The sequence below is a fragment of the Taeniopygia guttata genome, chromosome 1 (assembly GCF_048771995.1).
Source record: "Taeniopygia guttata chromosome 1, bTaeGut7.mat, whole genome shotgun sequence".
NCBI lineage: Eukaryota > Metazoa > Chordata > Aves > Passeriformes > Estrildidae > Taeniopygia > Taeniopygia guttata.
The window spans coordinates 64,668,173-64,687,722 of record NC_133024.1 but is presented as its reverse complement, the minus strand read 5'-3'; the positions used below and the strand labels follow the sequence as shown (position 1 = coordinate 64,687,722).

The window sequence follows — 19,550 nt, the reverse complement described above, 5'->3', positions numbered from 1 at the left end:
TGAGAGGCAGTTTGTAGGACTGACCTCACTCTCCAGGGAAGCAGGATCAGTTTGCTTTGGGACTATGCGTAGCATTCTGTCCAGTAGGGTTTTCTGTGATGTTTTCTAAATACTGAGCAGTTGCAGGCTCTCCCTGTTGTCTATGGAATCCACAGCACCCAACAATTGCTAACACAAGTGTTCAAAATACTTTTCCAAGCCTGTAGTAATATCCTGTATGACTGGTAATCAATGTAAATAAAGCACCAGCCTCAATGAATATTTGCTTCATCCTTTCTTACTCTGTTTCTTCTTAATTTATTTCATTTCAATGCTTCTGCCCATCTTCTCCTACTTCTCCTTAATTCCATGTCCACTTTTTTCCCCCACTGACGTCTCTCATTCAGCTTCTTAACTTGTCAAACTGCATACCTTTTTCTCTTTTCCTTTCCTATTTGGCTCTCCCTTTTCCCCTTTTTTGTTAGTTTCTTTTGTGCTTCATCATCTCTTTTCCCTTTTTATTTTCTTTCTTTGCATCACCCTATTTTTTCCTTATATGTCTTCCAATCTCAGCTCCACTCTACTCCTGCATCTACATCCAGTGACTTGCTGTCTCTATCTACATAGATGCCTGTTTTAGTCATCCCCATGGATATCTTTGTGCTCATTTTTGGGTTTGCTGCTTCTGAGGGTAAGAAGGATGTGATGCTTGCTCTGCCAGGTTTTGCTCACAACTGAGCTCCTGGGTTATTGCTTTTTATACTGTCTTGAAGCTCAACATTTATTTTTAAAGCTGAGTGTGAAACTTTTGAGTAAAGCCATTTTTAACAGGAAACCCTAATGGGTCATTAACTCTTGTAATGGCATACTACATAGCAGTCATAGGCAAAACCAAGACATTTGTGAAAAGAATGTACAGTGATGCTGGAGATAAATCTTTTTTCTTGATGCACTGCTTTTTTCTTGATGCACTGCTGCTCCTTTAAGGCAGCTTCATACACTCTGTCCACCCTTTCCAACTATCTTCTTGCAAATTTCCTCTTCTTAATATAGATGGAATCTGTACTCAGTTATCTACTAATTCATTAACTACTTGCTGCTTTGGTAACTTTCACATTTTTAGAAGTAAAAGCTGATAGAGAATGAAAGATTTTTAAATCAAATTCAGAATAAGTTTATAATTGATCAAGAGGAATGGAAGCCCAGTCTGTCTCTTGAAGTAGTCTTCCCATGTTCTTCCTTTTGAAACATTAAACCATATAAAAGTGCAGAGCTAAATTTTTTAAATTGCTGTTTTCCAATATATGCCTTTTTAAAAGCTTTTTCTCCATATCTGTTAGTTTCAGTCCCTTTCCAGCTTCTTAGATTGCATCTCATGGCAGTGTTGCATTTGCCCGCCATGCAGTCTGAGCTCAGCCTGTGCTTCCTGGTGGGCAGCTGCTCCTCTGGAACTGGCTGTGGCACTGTGACGACACATGCAGCACTTGAGAACCTACTGAAGCAGGAAAACAGCACATTTAGGACTCCTCTGTGGACAATCTTGTGAATCAGGTTGAAGCTTCCACGTTCTTACCCAACAAACCCAATGGTCAGTGTGTATGTCCTTACAGGGCATCCTAAATCAGATGTGCCATTTTGTGCCCATGACCATTCAGCTATGAAGGTATTTTCTTTTGAAAATTCTGACAAGGTAATCATTCTAAAGGTGAAGGCATTACTTTTTGTAATATCCTGGCACTTCAGTATTTCCAAAGCTGAAACTCAACTGTTTGAAAAAATAAATTATTTCCATTACAGTGGTATCCCATGGATGCAGCCAAACTTGGGGTCCCTCTGCATAAGACTTTATGCAAACACAGATAAAAGCCTGTATCAGAGGGTTCACAGATAAATGTGCTGATGCTGATTCATTCTACCTGGGCAAACCCAGGTGCTGTGTGAATTTCAAAGAAGTTATAAGGACTTAACAGGAGGTGGCTGAGACTGCCAATATGAATTTACTTTCAGGGTCATGAACAAGTTGTATAAGGGAGAGATTACTGTGCTGTCCAGAATTATCCTGTGATTCATAAAAGAAAACATTTAGAATTTCCTTTGACATTTAGCAGCGAAGAGACCCTTTTTCTTAGTAGGAATACAGATCTCACTTTCAAAAAAATCTTTTCTCATTGTTCTTGAAATGTAAATAAGCTTAGTTTTGCATCGTACATTGTAGATTTCATAGCTGTTTGTTTCTTTCATGAGTGTAATAAGATGACATTAAAATCTCATATTAAAATCTCTCTGGAGCAAATGGAATTACAGCGTGATCTCCTAAAATTTCTTATTGTCCACGTATCATTGTGACTCTATTTGCTTTCACATGACTCCCATTGCTGAAACAAATCAGGACTGAAATCTATGCATAACAAATATTTATTGGGGAGAGGATCTACAGGAACTGCCATTTTCTATAGGAGAAATATGCAATCATATGATTACATGCCCTATGGGAGTTGCTCCCACTAGTCACTGATGGGACCACATCTTGTTAATGTGAATGGGCAGGCTAAAGAAAGTTCATGTTGTTGGAGAAAATCACTGAGTGAAGCTTCTGAATGCTTGAGAAAAGAGTGTTTTAGAAGACAGATCAAGGGAAACTCCTACCAGTCTAACTGAATAATATGCTTCTGGGCATATTGTATTTATTTTCTGAACATGCTAGCTCTTGCATTTCCTCTTCTGTTGTGCATTTTAAATTCTTTAAGTAAACATTGCAGCTTCTTATATCTATGCAGCACTAATGTGATATAAAAGTGTATTATGCATCATTTTTGTGCACAGACTATATCGTTTGTATAAACAGCAAATATATGATATATTATGTTTTCATATACAGAAGGTCCTTGCCTAGTACACACAATTACTGGAGACTTGCTGAGAGCCCTGGAAGGAACAGAAAACTGCCTGTACCCTCGCTTAATTTCAGTATCTAGTGAAGGTCACTGCATCATCTACTATGAACGAGGACGGTTCAGCAATTTCAGCATTAATGGCAAACTCTTAGCTCAGATGGAGATCAATGATTCAACCAGGGTAAATCTAAATGCAAACAAGAATTTGTTTTGTGTTGCCTTTATTTATTAAAATAAACTGAATTTATTTGCCACATGGTTTAGAGGAAGTCATATATATAAAATTGCTGTCTCCTGGTTACGCCGTTCAAACACATTCTTTCATCACCATCTCCAAATATCAAAATCCACTTAAGCTTTTCCAGAATAAATAAGAACAAGAGCCCACAATATTCCCACAATTTTTGTTTGGAATTAAATTTCAGTGGGAAATAGGTCTTTGAAACAAAATGCTCAGAAAAGTCCTCATTCTTCATTTATTAGTCAAGACATGAATTCATGCCTGCAGGGCTCTGCCTCTGTCACTTGCACTTGAAGCAGCATTAGGAATGCAGATCACTGCTGTGCTTTAGGTTGTAGTGATAACACTGAGTATTGTAGAACAAATTCTGGTATGTAGAAATGTGCTGAATGCAAGTATTGGCAGATTCAGCCAAGGAGCTTTTTTTGTTATCTATCATGTTTAATACCACACATTTGTGTTTAAATTTTGAAAATACAAAACGTGTTGGTTTATTTTTGGACTAGAGAGAAAGAGGAGAGGAAGCATTTTGCTTCAAATAAAAGTGGGCAGAACATAAGAAATAGTTTTAAGTCAATTCAGTTTTGCAAATATTGATCCATTTCTATAAAAGCTAACTGTGTGCTTGGTATTTTTCATTTTCTCTTGAAGGCCATCCTCCTGAGCAGTGATGGTCAGAACCTGGTGACAGGAGGAGACAATGGTGTAGTGGAAGTATGGCAGGCCTGTGACTTCAAGCAGCTCTATATTTACCCTGGCTGTGATGCTGGCATAAGAGCTATGGATTTGTCTCATGATCAGAGGTGAATTTTCCATTATATTTGTATGTAAATACTAAAATTACAGAAAGTATACATCTCTATGAACTTTGAATATATGGCATAGAGTCATTAACAGGATGTATAAGAAAAAATTACTCAGTTATTTTCTTGTTAATTTATCTGATTCAACACTTACTGTGATACTTGAACCTCATCATGGAAGCACTTAACATTAAGGTGAGGTCTTATTTCACTGAAGTCAGTAAGCCAGACACTCAGATAGCAAAATATGACTAAAATTGCACTAATTTAAGAATAAATAATAGTCAGATTAGATCTGAGTGCAGTAGTGCCTATTAAATGCCTTAAAACCAATTGGAAAAGTTTGACATACATTTCTGATTTTCAGCCAAGTTTAAGAACTTCAGACAGTGTAGCAAAAAGTGCCTTGTTCTTTTAGCTGTTTTCTGTCTATGAAAAACCATAGCTCAAGAAGGCAAAAGAGAATTAACATCAGCTTCTTTGATATCTTTTTCAGAACTCTGATTACTGGCATGGCTTCTGGCAGCATCGTAGCTTTTAATATAGATTTTAACCGGTGGCATTATGAACATCAGAACAGATACTGAAGTGCAGTGAAGAACTGAAAGCCCAGGTAAAGCTGAGAGCACAAGTGCTGCAAAGAAAGGTGTAGTCTCTGGTGGAAAACCACGTCTGCATTGACCTCCGTTGTACATTCCATTACACCCAGCAATAGCTGTACATTGTAGTCAGCAACCATTTTACTTTGTGTGTTTTTTCACAACTGAACACCAGCTGCTGAAAAGCAAGCTTGTATCATGTAAATTATATGAATTAGGAAATGTTTTGGTAATTATTTCATATATCTTTGTTTATTGAGAAAAGGTAGTAGGATGCGCCACAAGAGACTTTTGAAAATTCTGGGAAACTTTGTGTCCAGTTATTTCAATGTTTAGGCTTTGAACCTAACATGCATCCCATCTCCAGCCTCTTTTCAAGCTGAGATTAAAAAAAATATGTTTGATACTTTGTACATCAGATGCACATCTTAACTTTAAAGGGATACTTTTGTAAAAGTAAAACCTTGTATAAAGAACAAAATTGTTTCTTAATTTTATTGTGGAGTTACAACTTGCATGTACTTTAAACCTGATGTCTTGAAGGAACAGGTGCATTCACACAAATCAGACTGGAGATCTGCCTAAGGGTACAGCTTGTGTTAAAGGGTTGAATTTGGGAGCAAATAGTAATTCTGACATTTTCACCAACACATTTTTCACTTTTTGAATCTAAAAAAGTTTACCCCTCTTAAGTGGAGTTCTGCTCACAAAGCATTTGGATAAAAAGCCATCATTTGCCATATTTATACTTTATACAGTAGAAATTAATTTCCTCCCTTTTAAATTTAAAGACTAGAGAGAAAGGGAGAAAAGAGGGAAGTTCAGTTTAATGCGTTGTAATGCTTAATGATTCCCAATACAGACAAAGTGCTATACTTCTGGATTATTAACATTTGGCATATAAATTATGGGCAAGAGAGCCCCCACTGGTTTTTTTTCCCTTATTTTTAATCTGAAGAGCTTGGTTTATTTGACAGCCTTAGCTTCATTTCAAAGGTGACTGAGGTTGTTCTTTTCAGTTCTTCTGAAAATCTCACCTGAAGCCACTCAGACTAAGGCACGTCATCTTTTACAATACTGTAATGATAACTATCAGAATAATTTTCTGCACATTATACTGATTAAATTACACACCCAGGGGTATATACACTTTAATTCATGTTTCTTCTTTGTATATTTGGTGACTGTATTGTCATAGATGTACATATTGTGTCGGTAGGGCTATGAGGCATGTAACAGGAATGTAATTTTCTCAGAATTTACACTCACTTGCAGTCATTTATTTAAAAAGATAATGGATTCTTTGTATTGGCACTTTGCACCAGGAACATATCATTATTTATTGATGTGATTACTTATTTGTTATCCACCTTGTATTAGTAAGTTTAGCCCTGAATTTCCTTCTTCATTGTTGTTTGTATTTATAAGGTCCGGAAATCATGGGGATCTATGTAATGATTAAGTTATTCATCACCTGTCTGTAAGCAATATCTTGAGTTTGTAGCTTAGAATTGGGAGACTATTGAACATCTGGAAGACAAGTTCATTTCATCTTGAGATCATGGTGAAATATTTTGGATATATAAATTCCTTAAGCTATTGTAACCATGTTTTATTGCAAAGATGTAAAATATGCCAGATGTGTGTGAGTTGGAAATCAAAAAGAAAAATAAAATATGCAAAGAATTCAGTGATTGTTTTTCATTCCAATGCAACTTTTTTCAAAGCATTCCCATTATCATTATGAACAAACAATTATTTTTGAGAAATTCTTATGTGCTAATTATATGCCAAAGGTATGCACTTCTGGGTGGTTGTTTTTCCTGGGATCTCGGGAAAAAATCCCATGGGTTACAGAGTGACCTCTGCAACTCTTATGATTGTCATAAGAGAAGCTACTAAAGTTACTTTGGTTAGCAGAAGTATAAAATAACAAGAAAAATCTAAACCTTTAAGGGATATTTAGGACCCTTATGAGCAGGAAATAATCATATGTAATAGACCTCACCAAGAGAAAAGATCTGATGAGAGAAATTTTGGATATCTCTCAGTATCTGATAACATGGAATAAATTTAATCTTATTTTGGGCATTGAAAGTTAGAGATCTATCCTGCCTGCTCAGCATAACAAAACAGGGGGGATAAGTTACCTTTTGGAACTGCTGAGGACTCTACAAAGATTACAGCAAGTAAGTGGTGGCATATGTATATCTATGTGTCAGTTGTCTAATTTAAGGTAACAATGGTAAGCAAAATATTTTCCTCCCAGAAGTTTTCTAATTCTCAATAGCAGAATAGCAACGAATAATTCAGTTTGTTGCCCTTGTAATTTCCTTTAAATTTAGAAATAATATTCCTTAAACAATCATCAAAATAAACAAAAGCCAATATTTGGGAACCTTATTAGAATACAATATACATTTTAGCAGATATCTATTTATATCAATCACCCTTTGAAAGTATAATGACCTAACTTGATTGGTTTGAAGCTGTGGGAGATATGAGAGAAGAGAGGATTGCTATGTTAAGTGTCCTATGAAACTGTTTGATATGTCACAACCAACATTCCATCATTATACAAATGTCACCCCTAATTTTGTATTTTATTCAACAAATTGATTTAAAAATGCATCATTGCAATTGAATAGAAAATAGATATTGCTATTACTTTAATTAATACTGTTCTTTTCATTAAGTCTCTCAGCATGGTGTTAAATACAATCTAGTCACAAATTAGAGGCTTTTGTGCCCATGCAAACCTTTACATGAGAAATTTGCCATGGGTTACAAGAATAAAAAATACTCTCACTCTATTTCATTCATAGGTAGGGGTACCCAAACAAGACAGACTCATAAAAAAGACAATAATAATTTATGTTACTACTACTAATAATAATTGTGCCAAGATATTAAAATTCCTTTGGTTTATTTGTTGATTTGTGCTAATTACATTAGTGTACCCCCATCTGTTTCAGGGCCTCTTATAGTAAACAGACAATACACACAGATCTCCAGTTTACGTCACAAGTCTTTTCCAATGCTTCTACTGCCCATTTCTGTCACAAAGTAAATCTTGCCTTTTTTCTCTCTAGAAATCTGAGCTACTGATTCCAGGGAGTCTCTGAGAGCTGCTTGTGGAACATGAAGCAGCTTTGGCCAAACCAGTTAAATGCAACAAATCTCTCAGCTAAGGGAGATGCAGCTTTAAGGATACAACTGTGCAACTAAAATATGCCTACAGTGTAAATAATGCACAGTTATTGGCTGCCTTTCTGCCAGTTCATCCTCGGTTAAGCACTGGACTACAAGTCATTGCCTTCCAGGAGAAATGATGCAGGAGCTGCAAGGCATATTCCTCGTCCAGATCCTACCACTGTTGAGGAGAATGCTGCTTTCTCTACATGAGCAATAATAAAAGAAAGGCTCAATTTACTGGGGAAGCTTTGTATAAATAATAATTTGTTGATAGAGAACCTTGCAGGTTGTGTGTGTAGAGCTAAAAGTGCTGCCTGTGAGCAGCAGTTGTGGAGAATTCCTTTTATAATGCCGTGCATCAACCCCGCTGACAAGCAAGCAGGATGAAGCAAGCCTCGTGCTCCCAGGGATAAAAGTATTTGAAGCAGGCACAAGGAGCAAAGGGCTGACTTATGACAACATCAAGAAAACCACCTCCTGATACAAGATGTTTAGTACATATGAATATTTCATTTGGATCCTTAAAGCTGCAGTTTATGCTTATAATTTTCAAGGGCTTTACTGTGGACTGGTTTTATTTAGGCTTCGGGGTGTATGTGGTTGTGTTGGGTGTGTGGGTGTGTGTGTTACTTCCAAACTCTAAACATGAATGGACTAAAGCTGGTATTTAAAGCAGAAAAAAAAGGACTGGGCATTTATATGCCTATGCAATACAGTACAGTTTATAGACTCCCTGGCCTAGTGATTAATTTTGCAACATCTACAGTTAAGTTTCAATATGTGAAACTGATAAGAAAAACAAGTCCAGTCATTGCTTTCTTATAAAGTTTATAAGCTGTGGCCATATAATTAGTTTACATAAGGATTTACATAGATGAAAATCTGCCAAACAGCTGGCTTGGTTTATGGGTCTGTCCATGGTGAGCAACCACAGTTTGGATGCTGGAAACAACTATTTTTTGAGATACTGACATAGAAGTGACTCTTAGTTCTTCATCAAAAGAGTACTCAATGTTAGCTGGATGTCTTTCATGAAATCATTGTTATTCTTTTTACACATTTGAAAACTCATCAAAATGATATCTTTCACAATTATTGTGATGGTAAATAATCTTATTATTTTAATTAATCCATAAATTACTTGTAAACTACTATTTTCCATAGGATAATGTCACAATGAAGACTGTCATAATTTGATTCATTTTTTCTGTTACTATATTGTCCAGGATTTTGTAGTTTTAATCAGTTAAAAAAAAAAAAAAAAAGGCAAAATCAATAAGTCAAAAGATACCCCATCCATACCATTTAAACTCTTTGAGGTAAACTACAGAATACACTGCCTTGAGACATTTTACATTAGCTGAAAATTTAACCTCAAGCATATAGAAGTTAATAATCCCTATTATTTAATTTATATTTTTCATGGAGGGACAGGTGACACATATAGTGTTTTCACTGAGAATTTCCAGACTAATATAGTTCCACCTTTAAAATTCCTCAGGTAATTTATTTGCCTTGTGTAACAGCACCCCAAGGTAGAGGAATTTCTACAAAGAGTCTCCAGCTCGTTTGAGAGGACAAAAATGCCACCAACCAGTGGGCAGAATGAGCTCAGTTTGTCCTGGATTTGAAACACTTATGTCCTGCTCTGGTGTGAATAATTTGTCAATGGATGCGAGTTAGCTTGACTGATTAATGAAACTGTTTTTTATATCAGATGGGCTAGAATTCCTGAAAATAATGACAAATATGTGACAAGGACTGATTTCACATTTGCATCCCATACATGTTCAGTTTCCAGGCCAAAATGAGGAGGATTCCCCCTGATGTCTCAGCCTCCACAGTCCAAGTTTCGGTGGAAGCACATTGCACATCCCCAGGAGCAGCAGTGCCGAGGGCCAAGCGAAGTGCTCGACTACAGCTGTGCTCCCCTGAGCTGCAGGGGAGGCAGCAGAGGTGTAATCCTGGCTGGGCTGGGCGGGTGCTGCTCTCTGAAGCCATCACACGACTCTGCTGCTGATGTGTGAGAGGCACCAACTGCTCCCTGCCAAGGTGTGGCACCAATGGTCCTCATGCATGGGGCTGAGGCAAGAGGGTCCTGAGTTAGATCACGTTACTACTGACTCCCCCTCTGCTCCTTCATCTGGTTATTAATCCCATACAAGTCAAGCCAATAGCATGAGAAAGTAGGGGAAGAGGAGCCTGGGCTTCAAACCCCTCCTCTGAGGGACCCATGTTCTCACTCAAGGCAGGAAGAGAACAGCAATTTTGAGCGCATGATCAGACATTTCATATTAAAAAATGTGTTCCTTCTGCACTGGACCCTGAAATTGCCAGGGGTGGGAGAGGGACAACACCTACAGTCCATCTAAACCTTCATTTGCAGCTGGACCTTATTGAACTAAGGTAGTTATGTGTGTTCTGCTACAGGCTGGCATTTCAACCATGCATTGCAGTAAATTATACAAAATAGCTTTCGTTTTACAGGCAGGTACCAAGCCTAGCTCCTCAATAAGACTCACAGGAAAGTACATAGTGGTTGACTGGAAAATATATTACTGGGGAGAAAACCATGAAGATATAAAAGGCAATCGTATAAATGTCACAATAGATGAATATACAGCAACATTTTAGACAGAAGTATTTTTATTCAAAAAACCAGAATATATCTTCTAGTTTAATGAGTATCCTAAGTGCCAGTGACGATGTATACTGACTGCAGAGCTTTTGCATATGTTCTGGGCTTGTCCAGAGTGACACGCAGTTGGCAAAAGATGATAATTAGCAAATGCATACAACCCTTTTGCAGCCTAGAATAACTCATTTGCAAGACTGGTTTAGGCGGCACGGTGGTCGCTCTTGTCTAACATTCTCTTCTCAGTGAATACTTTACCTTAAATTTTTCAGTCTAATATTGATCTCAATGCCTTTTGACACTTGGACAGAGGAGATTTTATGAAAAACTTGGATTTTGAAATGCATCTCATACAATTCTAAATAATGAGTTCAACGTAGTGTGATAATAAGTGTAGTAAGTATTATTTTCTGTGATAAAGTAGATCTTCTCTAAGCATGGGAAAACATTGTAAAAGAAAAAGTAATTTTTAGATGTAAAATAATTTCTGAGAAGACTCTGGAACTTAAGGGGGATTCTATACAAATACTTTTGCTTATGTACAGACAACAGCTAAATAAGGTTTAGAACAACAGAAAAAACCCCAGGTTTCCCTAGCAATTATATTTTACCATCTACCGCTTATCCATTTGTGTGCTATTGAGGATTCTTCAATCATTTAGGTCTAAGTTGGTATGTGTAAACTACATCTAAATGTGCAAAGTATATCAAACACTATATCCTCACTGTTCTGTATTCTCTGAGAGTATTCAACCAGTTTTAGCTCAAAACCACATTTTTGGTGAAACAACTTTCAACCTCAAGCTCATTTGAAATTCTACCTTTCTTTCTATTTGCACATTTTGTGCAATCTTATTCTTATAATATATTTATTATATAATTCAGCAAAACAGAAATAAATAAGCTATGCTGCACCCTAAGGTTATTATTGTTCAAAATAGCTGTTACTAGAGAGTCCATATCTAATTGTACCTAATAGGTGTAACCCAAACTTCAGAAACAAAAATAAAACCATGTAAAATTATTTTTCTATTTAAGTAGATTTTCTAGACTTGGCAGGCTACATGTACTATTGAAAATACTCCAGCTGATGGCCTCTATTTTTGTTAGTTATACACCCACAGCTGCAAAGATGTTCTTTGTATTAAAAAAAAAAAATTAAACTGGTAAGTTTGCATAGCTTGGCACTTTTTTAGCCAAGTTTACTTAAAAGTTACTGATTTTATTGCAGAAGTGCAGAGATTATCAAAAACTGCAACATTTTCATGAAGGTTTTTTTAGGATTTTTAAAAATTGTTTTCAGGGTGATGGACAATTAAGAGGAGCAAACTCCAAAGTCAGCAAACTAGGATTGTCAGGCAGCAGGTGGATAGTTTATATATATCTGATTTTCAAAAGACTTTTCCTCGTAATGCTAGATATGCCAACAGGGCATGAGCTGAGCAGCAACCAGGTCATATGAGACAGAAAACAAACATGAAGAATTGCAAGCTGACAGCCAGGTCCTTCAACAATCCTATTTTCTCAGTGGATAAGAATGAACGACCCATCCTTTGGCATGGCTTTCCAAGGCTTTGATAAAAGAACCACATTGCCCTCTTCTCAAAGGAAAGGCATCAAGTTGGCCTGAAGAAATCATACACATCACTGCTGTTCAGCATTCTCTTCCCTGAAGTAGGAATATCCAGATGAAGGAAATAGGGAGCAGCACCACCATCATCTGAGTAACATAAGTACCCCCAGCTTCCTAACAAGTAAAGCCATGTTGCTGACAAGCACCCTATTAGCTCTGTCTTTCAAAGCCTTATCTAGGGAGACTGCTGTGAAATCAGGGAAGAACATAAGAATTCAGCTGTCATAACAGCCTGACTGAATCACCTGACTGACCTCTCTATTTTCAGAAACCAGTCACTGTGACTGTGAAGTGGATCTGGAGAGCCCACCTTCATGCCAGTTCCAGCTGATAAGTAGAAAGTGACACTTCGTAATGTTAGGCTAAATGCTTCCCAGAAAGACCATATCTGAATTAAGGAAAGGCCAGATGCATTCCTTGATTTCACAAACGAGTTCACTTTCCCTCATCTATCCACTACACTAAAAATCAATGTGTAACTGAGAATGTGAAGGCTAAAGGGACTCAAAACACTTATTACACCAGACACTTAAGCTCAGTGCTATTTATGGTAGAAAATTACACTGACTTACAAAATAGTTGTAAGAAAACATTTCTTGAAAATTTAAACTTGTTTCATATATTTCAAAAAATTATCATCACACAGATGTTATGCAAAAGAAGACTGACAGGTAGTCAGATACAAAAGAGACATTTTGAATTCACTTTACCACTACTAAATCTAGTTTACAGTGCTACACTGTCTTATGAGCCTGGTTAAATTCCAGAGGAACACACTTCATGGCAACATTTATCTGTATATCATACTTGACACTTAATTTATCATAGTTTTCTCAGTGTCTTCCAGCAGAGAAGACAACTAGGCTGAAATCTGAATTTCTAATAAAAGTCTGGTGTGACCCCCCTGAATTAAATAATATAATCATTAGCATTTGAAGTGTACCATCTTGTAAAAACACCTCCTGAAGACTGAAACTCAAAGCTTGCTGATTCCTGTCTAGTTGTCCCCAAAGGAACTGATTCTCATTGAGGCGAGTTTGTGTCTTTGAGCTGCTTACCAACACACAGGTGGGTTTCAAGTCCACAGGCTGAGACCTGCTCTGCATGGAAAGGCATCCACTAAATCCAGGATATTTTTCACCCAAGGCTTCAACTGTCCAAGATCAGATATCTGAATCTGTACAGGCCACCAAAGGCTACCATTATTGCAAATGGAAATATGTAAACAGACACTTGTGGAGAGGGAGCAATTTGAACTTGAGCCATACCTGACCTAAGATGCTTAATGAGAGAAATCTTTCTGTGGTAATACATACTTCTTTCTCTCCACCTGTAGCAAATACAGCCTGGGGTGACTGGCTCAAAAGGAAATGCCTCATATCTATAGAAGTTAATGCATTATAAACTAGTGTTGATCATCCCGTCCATCCTTTCCATTTGATCCTGACAAATTTGGACTCTCCCTGCCCTGCAGGTATGGCTTCTTCCTCTACCTGTCAGGTAAAGCGAATCAGGAAGCAGAAAGAGATACCTCACCCTCTTTTTTTTTGTACTCCACTGTCTTCATTCTTAATTAGATGAGTTCTTTGGATGTATTGAAGCTTAGTCACACTGTCCAACCATCATCTCTCAGAGCTATGTTACAGCTATAAGCAGAACAGTGTTGAAGTGGATAATGTGTACAATGGGGGAAAGTGAAAGAGAAGTGAAATACAAAGGACCTCAGGAGTGGGAGGAGCTAAAAAATTCGGCATGTCCTGCTGAGAATGGGTTGTCCCTGGGAAATGCAACCTGAGCCACTGGCTGTGTACAAAGTAATACATCAAGCATCTGCTTCAAGTCAGGTAAATACAGGGAGAGGGGGTTTTCTGGTTGGATCTTGGTGACAGTAGTTTCAGCAAGATTTTCTGTCTCCTGTGGTCCAAAGTGCCTGTAACTGTGATTTTTGTTTGTATATTGTAAATGAATAAATGGATTTGCATTTGACTGTATCCTGATTTGAATCAAAGGTGATTTCATACAACCTGCCTGCAACAAAGAATCCCTTACATGAGATAGAGCAATTCAAATCACAAGATGATGGCTACAGAATAAGTGCTAAATTCACCAAAATTTGGTGTTGAAGGTACTCAAAGAGTTCAGCAGCCTTTTGTAAAAGGTGAGCAAGCGAGAATACGGTCTGGAGATGAGGTAAAGAAGAGGCTCCTAGATACCAGTAATAGGCAGAAAAATTCCCTGGCATTTGAGGACCATGCTTGAGATGTGTCCTTAGCTTGTGCAACTTCTGATAATTCAAAACTAAGTGAAGGTCTTAACACATTGGGGAGTTCAGTGGCTACTGCAGGTATTTGCAGCCAAACCTATGATCAGGGCAGAGGAAGGGAGAAGTGAAATGGAGAGAAGTCTCAGCATGTGCAAGCAGGTCTCTGATCTAATGACAGAATGCTTATCAAAGGACAAAAATGAAAATGCAGCATCATGCCCTAATGAGAAATCTGAAAATAACACGTATTTTCTGTATTTTGTAACTGCCTTTTAAACTCAATTGGCTTATGAATCATACAGCTCTTACAGTATCCCAATTTCTGTTCCTTAGCTATGGAGCACAGATTCAGCAGAGTCAGGAAAAAAGCAGACTTAATTTGCTAAATAATTTAACTAAGCAGGGTGGGTTAAGTAGATTCCCGCAAAATGAAATTCATTATAGCAAGTGAGCCTTACCCATAGCACAAACACCTGCCTGAAATACCTGAGAAAATCCATGGAGAAAATTTCAAAATCTCCCATGAAACGGTAAAAATTGTCTTTTTGTAAACTGTTGTACATTTTATTTATTAGATTGTGTTTATTTTATTGCTGGGGGAAAGAAAACTGGTTATTAAAAACATTTTATTTTAGTCCAATTTTTTTTATAATTTTACTTTGTCAACAGATGGGGGGATATATTCCAAACACATAATGGGTTTATCACTTTTCAAATGCAACTGCTGCCAAATCTCTAACATTAGAGTCTGCTCTCAGCTGTAGCATTGTGAACAACAGAATAATTACATAGAGTTTCACAAATGTTTATGACATTTTAAAGGAGAAAAAAATTATTTATAATTAGTATATTTACATTAGGGTGTAGGTATTGTCTGGTAATAATTCAACAAGTATTGTCATCGAAGTAGAATGGTTTGGTGATAATATTCATTAGGCAGAATGAGCTTCAAAAAATGGTTGTCAACATTTGTTCTTAGTTAAATCTGATACAGAACTGCATAAAAGACCAAAAGCAATATATCACGATTTCTAAGGTTGGTTTGAATTACACTACTGACATTTTATTATATATATTGTGTTGACCAGCTTTAAAAAATTTATGTAGTGTTTGTTTTGGAATGGAGGTAATTTCTGTGGTTATGGATTAGTAGTGCATCTTGGCTTTTCCCACTCTCTGTTACCCCAGGCTATAGCCAGAGAATAATTTTTGTTTGATATTGCCAACTTGGAATTTATAGGTGCACAGCTCAAACCACCAGTTGCCAGAGGCACTCATAAACCCTTCTTCCTAGCACAAACTATCAATATATAACCTGATCAGGAGCATGAACTGAAAGTAATGGCTCTTTGTTTCCTTCCAGCTGCAAAGTGCTATTGCAGGATTTGGATAAGAGGAAAGCAGTGATAGTTACTGTTCTCTGACAGATGCCTCAGCAATTTCAACCTGCTGATATTCAGTGCAATGAAATAGCCCTACTTGGAGCCATTCTACTGAGAAAATCTGGCCAAAACTCTCATTTGGTCTGAATGAGACCAGAAGGACTCAGTGTCTAATATGGAACTCTGAAGTTGAGGAGAGGTAAGTGTGAAAGTCCTCCTCCTCTCCTTCCTCCTCTGTTCAATCTGGACACTTCTGGCAAAGTGTAATTTCTTCTACAAATCACAAATTTTCAGAAATCTTACAAGTCTGGAAGAAACATCTTTTCATATAGCAATTTTATCAGAGAAAGGAAGCCCCAAGTTGTGTCTGTAAAGTGCTAATCTGAGATGTGAGGGAGTCCTTAATCCAGAGCATTTTTTAAATGTCAAGAGCATTTTGAGGAAGTCTGAGCAGGATATATTTTCTGGGTGGGTACTGCACAGATTCAGGCATGGAAAGAGTTCACCCTTCATCAAAAATGTTCAAAAGAAGATTTTATGGTAACAATAATCCTCTCCTAAACCGCAGGAGTTATTTAAAAAAAAGTATTCAAGTATCGGTCTTTGATTCATATCTACCATGGCGAGACCTTTGCAACATAAATGAAAGCTCAAGTAGGCTACAAAATTTATGTTGTATGGGGAGGAGGTTTTTAATAAAGGCATAAAAGGAAAATGGATGCTAAGCATGACAAACATATGCACAAGAACAAAGAAGGTGAAAGCCATCTTCAGCTGCCCAGGCCTACAAATGCTGTGTGTGCTCTTCCTGCCGCAGAAACAGGACACTATAGGCTCAGCTTTCACCTTCTCAAAGACTTAGCCAGAAATGCGGAAGAGTTAAAAAATACTCCAGATTCTATAATACAGGAGATCATAAAACCAGTAGGAGAGTTTGAAAATTATTTAGATTTATGAGCTGATGGAAATTACTTAGACATCCACACGGTCAGAATCTCTTCGATGAAGTCAAACTGCTTCAAGATCAAAGTATTTGCATCAACATTATCAGCAGACATAAAAAAGAAAAAAAAAAAAGAAGCCACAACATACAACAGATGCTCCTTTGTCTGCCCTCAAATTATCAAGAGTTAGCAACTTTCGGTGCTGTTGGGCAGGGCACACACGACATACACATGTAATATGGACATGTAGTATGGTCCTGGGGAAAGGACAAACAAGCGTTTGGGTGGAACACCAAAAATGGGAAGAATTGCACACACCTTTGTTAATTTTGTTCCTCATATTTATAATTTGCATGCTACACATACCATTGTATGTAGAAACTCTGAACATTGGGAAGTTTGCACATTTCCAGCAGCAGTGGTGCTCAAAAAGCATGACTAAACTAAAATTAAATAAACTTCTGATATGCCTACATATGATATTCTATGTCAGGTAATAAGTCTTCCACAAATTAGAATATCAGGAATGACTCTCTGTAACTTCATGACTCTCACTTCAATATGTAATCTCTATTGTGGCTGTTCATTCTTTCATGTTTTGACCTGATGGTTCATGAAATAAGGATAAATATGTGAGGATATTAGCATTCCATACTAAATCCTGTACCAGCCTATATTTAGTATGAACCCAATTCCCTCTATTTTTTTTTTCTTAGAAGTAATGGGAGGCTTCAATTTCTGAAAGTTGCTATTTCATATACAAGGTTTGCCTTAAAACAAAACCCAAAAACTGTTACACAGAACTGTTGTGTGGAGAACTAGGCTTGTTCACAAACACGTAAACACTGCTGTTACCATCCATAGGCAATGGGGCTCCAGTGATGCCAATGGAAAGACAAATGCAGACCTTATCCTGAGAAAACCACTCTCAAACACTTCTACCCCAGAAAGATTTTAACCCTTCACAAGGCTTCAGCCTTCTACTTACTTGTAAGCCTCCCTCATTAAATTCTTTCCCTGAACTGTTCCTCAACTCACTCTCAACACTCTCCCACTCCTTTATTATACAGGGCAACCTAATGTGAGCAAGATGTTCAGTACGTCTGGGCTGAGGCAGGACCAAAGTGAAAATCACAGTGAGCTCAGGGAAAAGAAACCAGGGAAAGAAAAGAAGGTTATTTTAAAGAAGTGTTCAGCAAAAAAAATCTCCTTCAGGAGACTCATCACCCGTAAGAGATCTCCAAATGGAGAGGGACACCCCTTCTCTTATGAAAAGTCTGGCTACCAGAGGATCCAGCTTTACTGTAGCAAAAAACTGCAAATCCTTCCCTCTGACCATGGACATTCCCTGGTTACACAGGGCTCTACTTGCAAGGTCAAGAACCACACATTTCCATTCTGAATTATGGTATACATTGCCATAATTCAGGATTTTTTCCTAAGTCCCATTGCAGATATGATGAGAATGGGCCTGCTTCCCATGCACCACTGAAGTCATGTCCAGTTTCATTGTTCCCAGAGAAAGCAGATGATGAGGGAGAAAGGTAATGGGGGCTGTTCATAAAGCCCAAAGACAGATCTGAACACAGGAAACATTTTGAAGCACAATCTGAAGTAGTATCCTGTAACACAGATTTAATGGAAGAAATAGTCTAGATCTGAACAGTTTTATGTCAGCTTCCCTGGAGATGAACTTGTGTTTTTTTTACAGAAGTGTTCTTTCAGATAGCAGAGAAGGAAAAGTCATTGCCATTTTCCTTTGTGCTCACTCAGCTTTCAGTCTGGGGTGGACATGGGACAGCCTTACCCAAAACAGCCTATTTTCAGCTGGCTCAGGCATGGCTATATGGACTGCAGCTACATTTATGATTTCCATTCACACACACCCTCCAAGAATCATCCTTCACGTTACTGTGTCTCTTTTCCACACTGACAGTACTTTGCAGCACAGGGGCACCTTCAACTTAAGAACTGTAAAATACTCTACAATATCAGGCTGCTTATGAATTAAGTCTTGCTTGCAATGGCAAGCAATTACTGTAGTGAATTAAATATCCCTTCCAAGCCCCTAAATAAATTAATGAGACTACAGAAATAATCTTGAAAGATATGTGGGATCCCTTGTCTCCCCAGCCCTCTTCCTCCCCTCACCTCACAGATGTATCCAGTGTTGATTATTGCCTGTATTAAGACAAATTATATTTAGTAGACCTGAAGCTGTGCACATTTTAAAGCAGACTGTCTCTGTGTCACTGTATGAAGAAACTGCTCTACTCAGGCAGTAGTTCACAGTTATTGTTTGGTCCTTTGATTTCTGTTTGTTTTTTTTTTTTTTAAGTTTCCTTGTAAAACTTGGGATGCAATAAAAATGAAGATGAGGGAAACAAAGGGTTTTTCAAATGGTGAAACCAGTCAGAACCCTGATTAATGGGAAAAATCCCAGCAGAATTGAATTCTTTATTCTCACATTTCTCTATTAAGAGAGACTTCCCAGGAAGCTCATTCTCACATCAGCAGTGTAGCCGATATCCAGGGAGTAAATGAACAGGAACTCACTGCGGTGCCAGACTCCTATCAGCCATTAGAGCAGTAAAGATTTACAGCATGAGGCTGTGTAATAAACTATACTTATGGTGATAAATCAATTCTCAAAAGAGAGAGAAGAATGTGCTCCTATGGGCTGATGTGGTTAAAGCACAGGAGTGGACACCAAAAAAAGAGTCTTGTGCAAAATGTAGTTATACCATGATGGTGCTGCTGTGTGAGCTCTGTCAATTCATAAACCATTTTCCTGCATTGTCTACCTTTTGAGTATGATATTTCCTTTGCTCTCAAGTATTCATGCCTGTGAAGGGCTCTGGCATTCTTAGGTAGGAGGTGCTGTAGAAGCACAGTTTTGCAATAATTTTCTGAATAGGCAAAAATGTTTAAAAGACATTTCAGTGTTTTACAGGACTGGAACATAGCTGGCGAGAAATATAC

General features: G+C 37.6%; 1 protein-coding gene across 15 annotated transcripts in view; it reads left to right on the top strand.

Annotated features, from left to right (window-relative positions):
• Positions 1-6,206, top strand: part of NBEA (neurobeachin) — a 457,966-nt gene extending 451,760 nt beyond the window's left edge. For all 15 annotated transcript variants that reach the window (XM_041719826.2, XM_041719812.2, XM_041719807.2 and 12 more), the window contains 3 exons: positions 2,858-3,054; positions 3,766-3,917; positions 4,414-6,206. In XM_041719826.2, the coding sequence (XP_041575760.2) occupies positions 2,858-3,054; positions 3,766-3,917; positions 4,414-4,504 (440 nt within the window). In that variant the 3' untranslated portion in view covers positions 4,505-6,206. The remainder of the gene's footprint in view (positions 1-2,857; positions 3,055-3,765; positions 3,918-4,413) is intronic.
• The last annotated feature ends 13,344 nt before the right edge of the window (positions 6,207-19,550 follow it).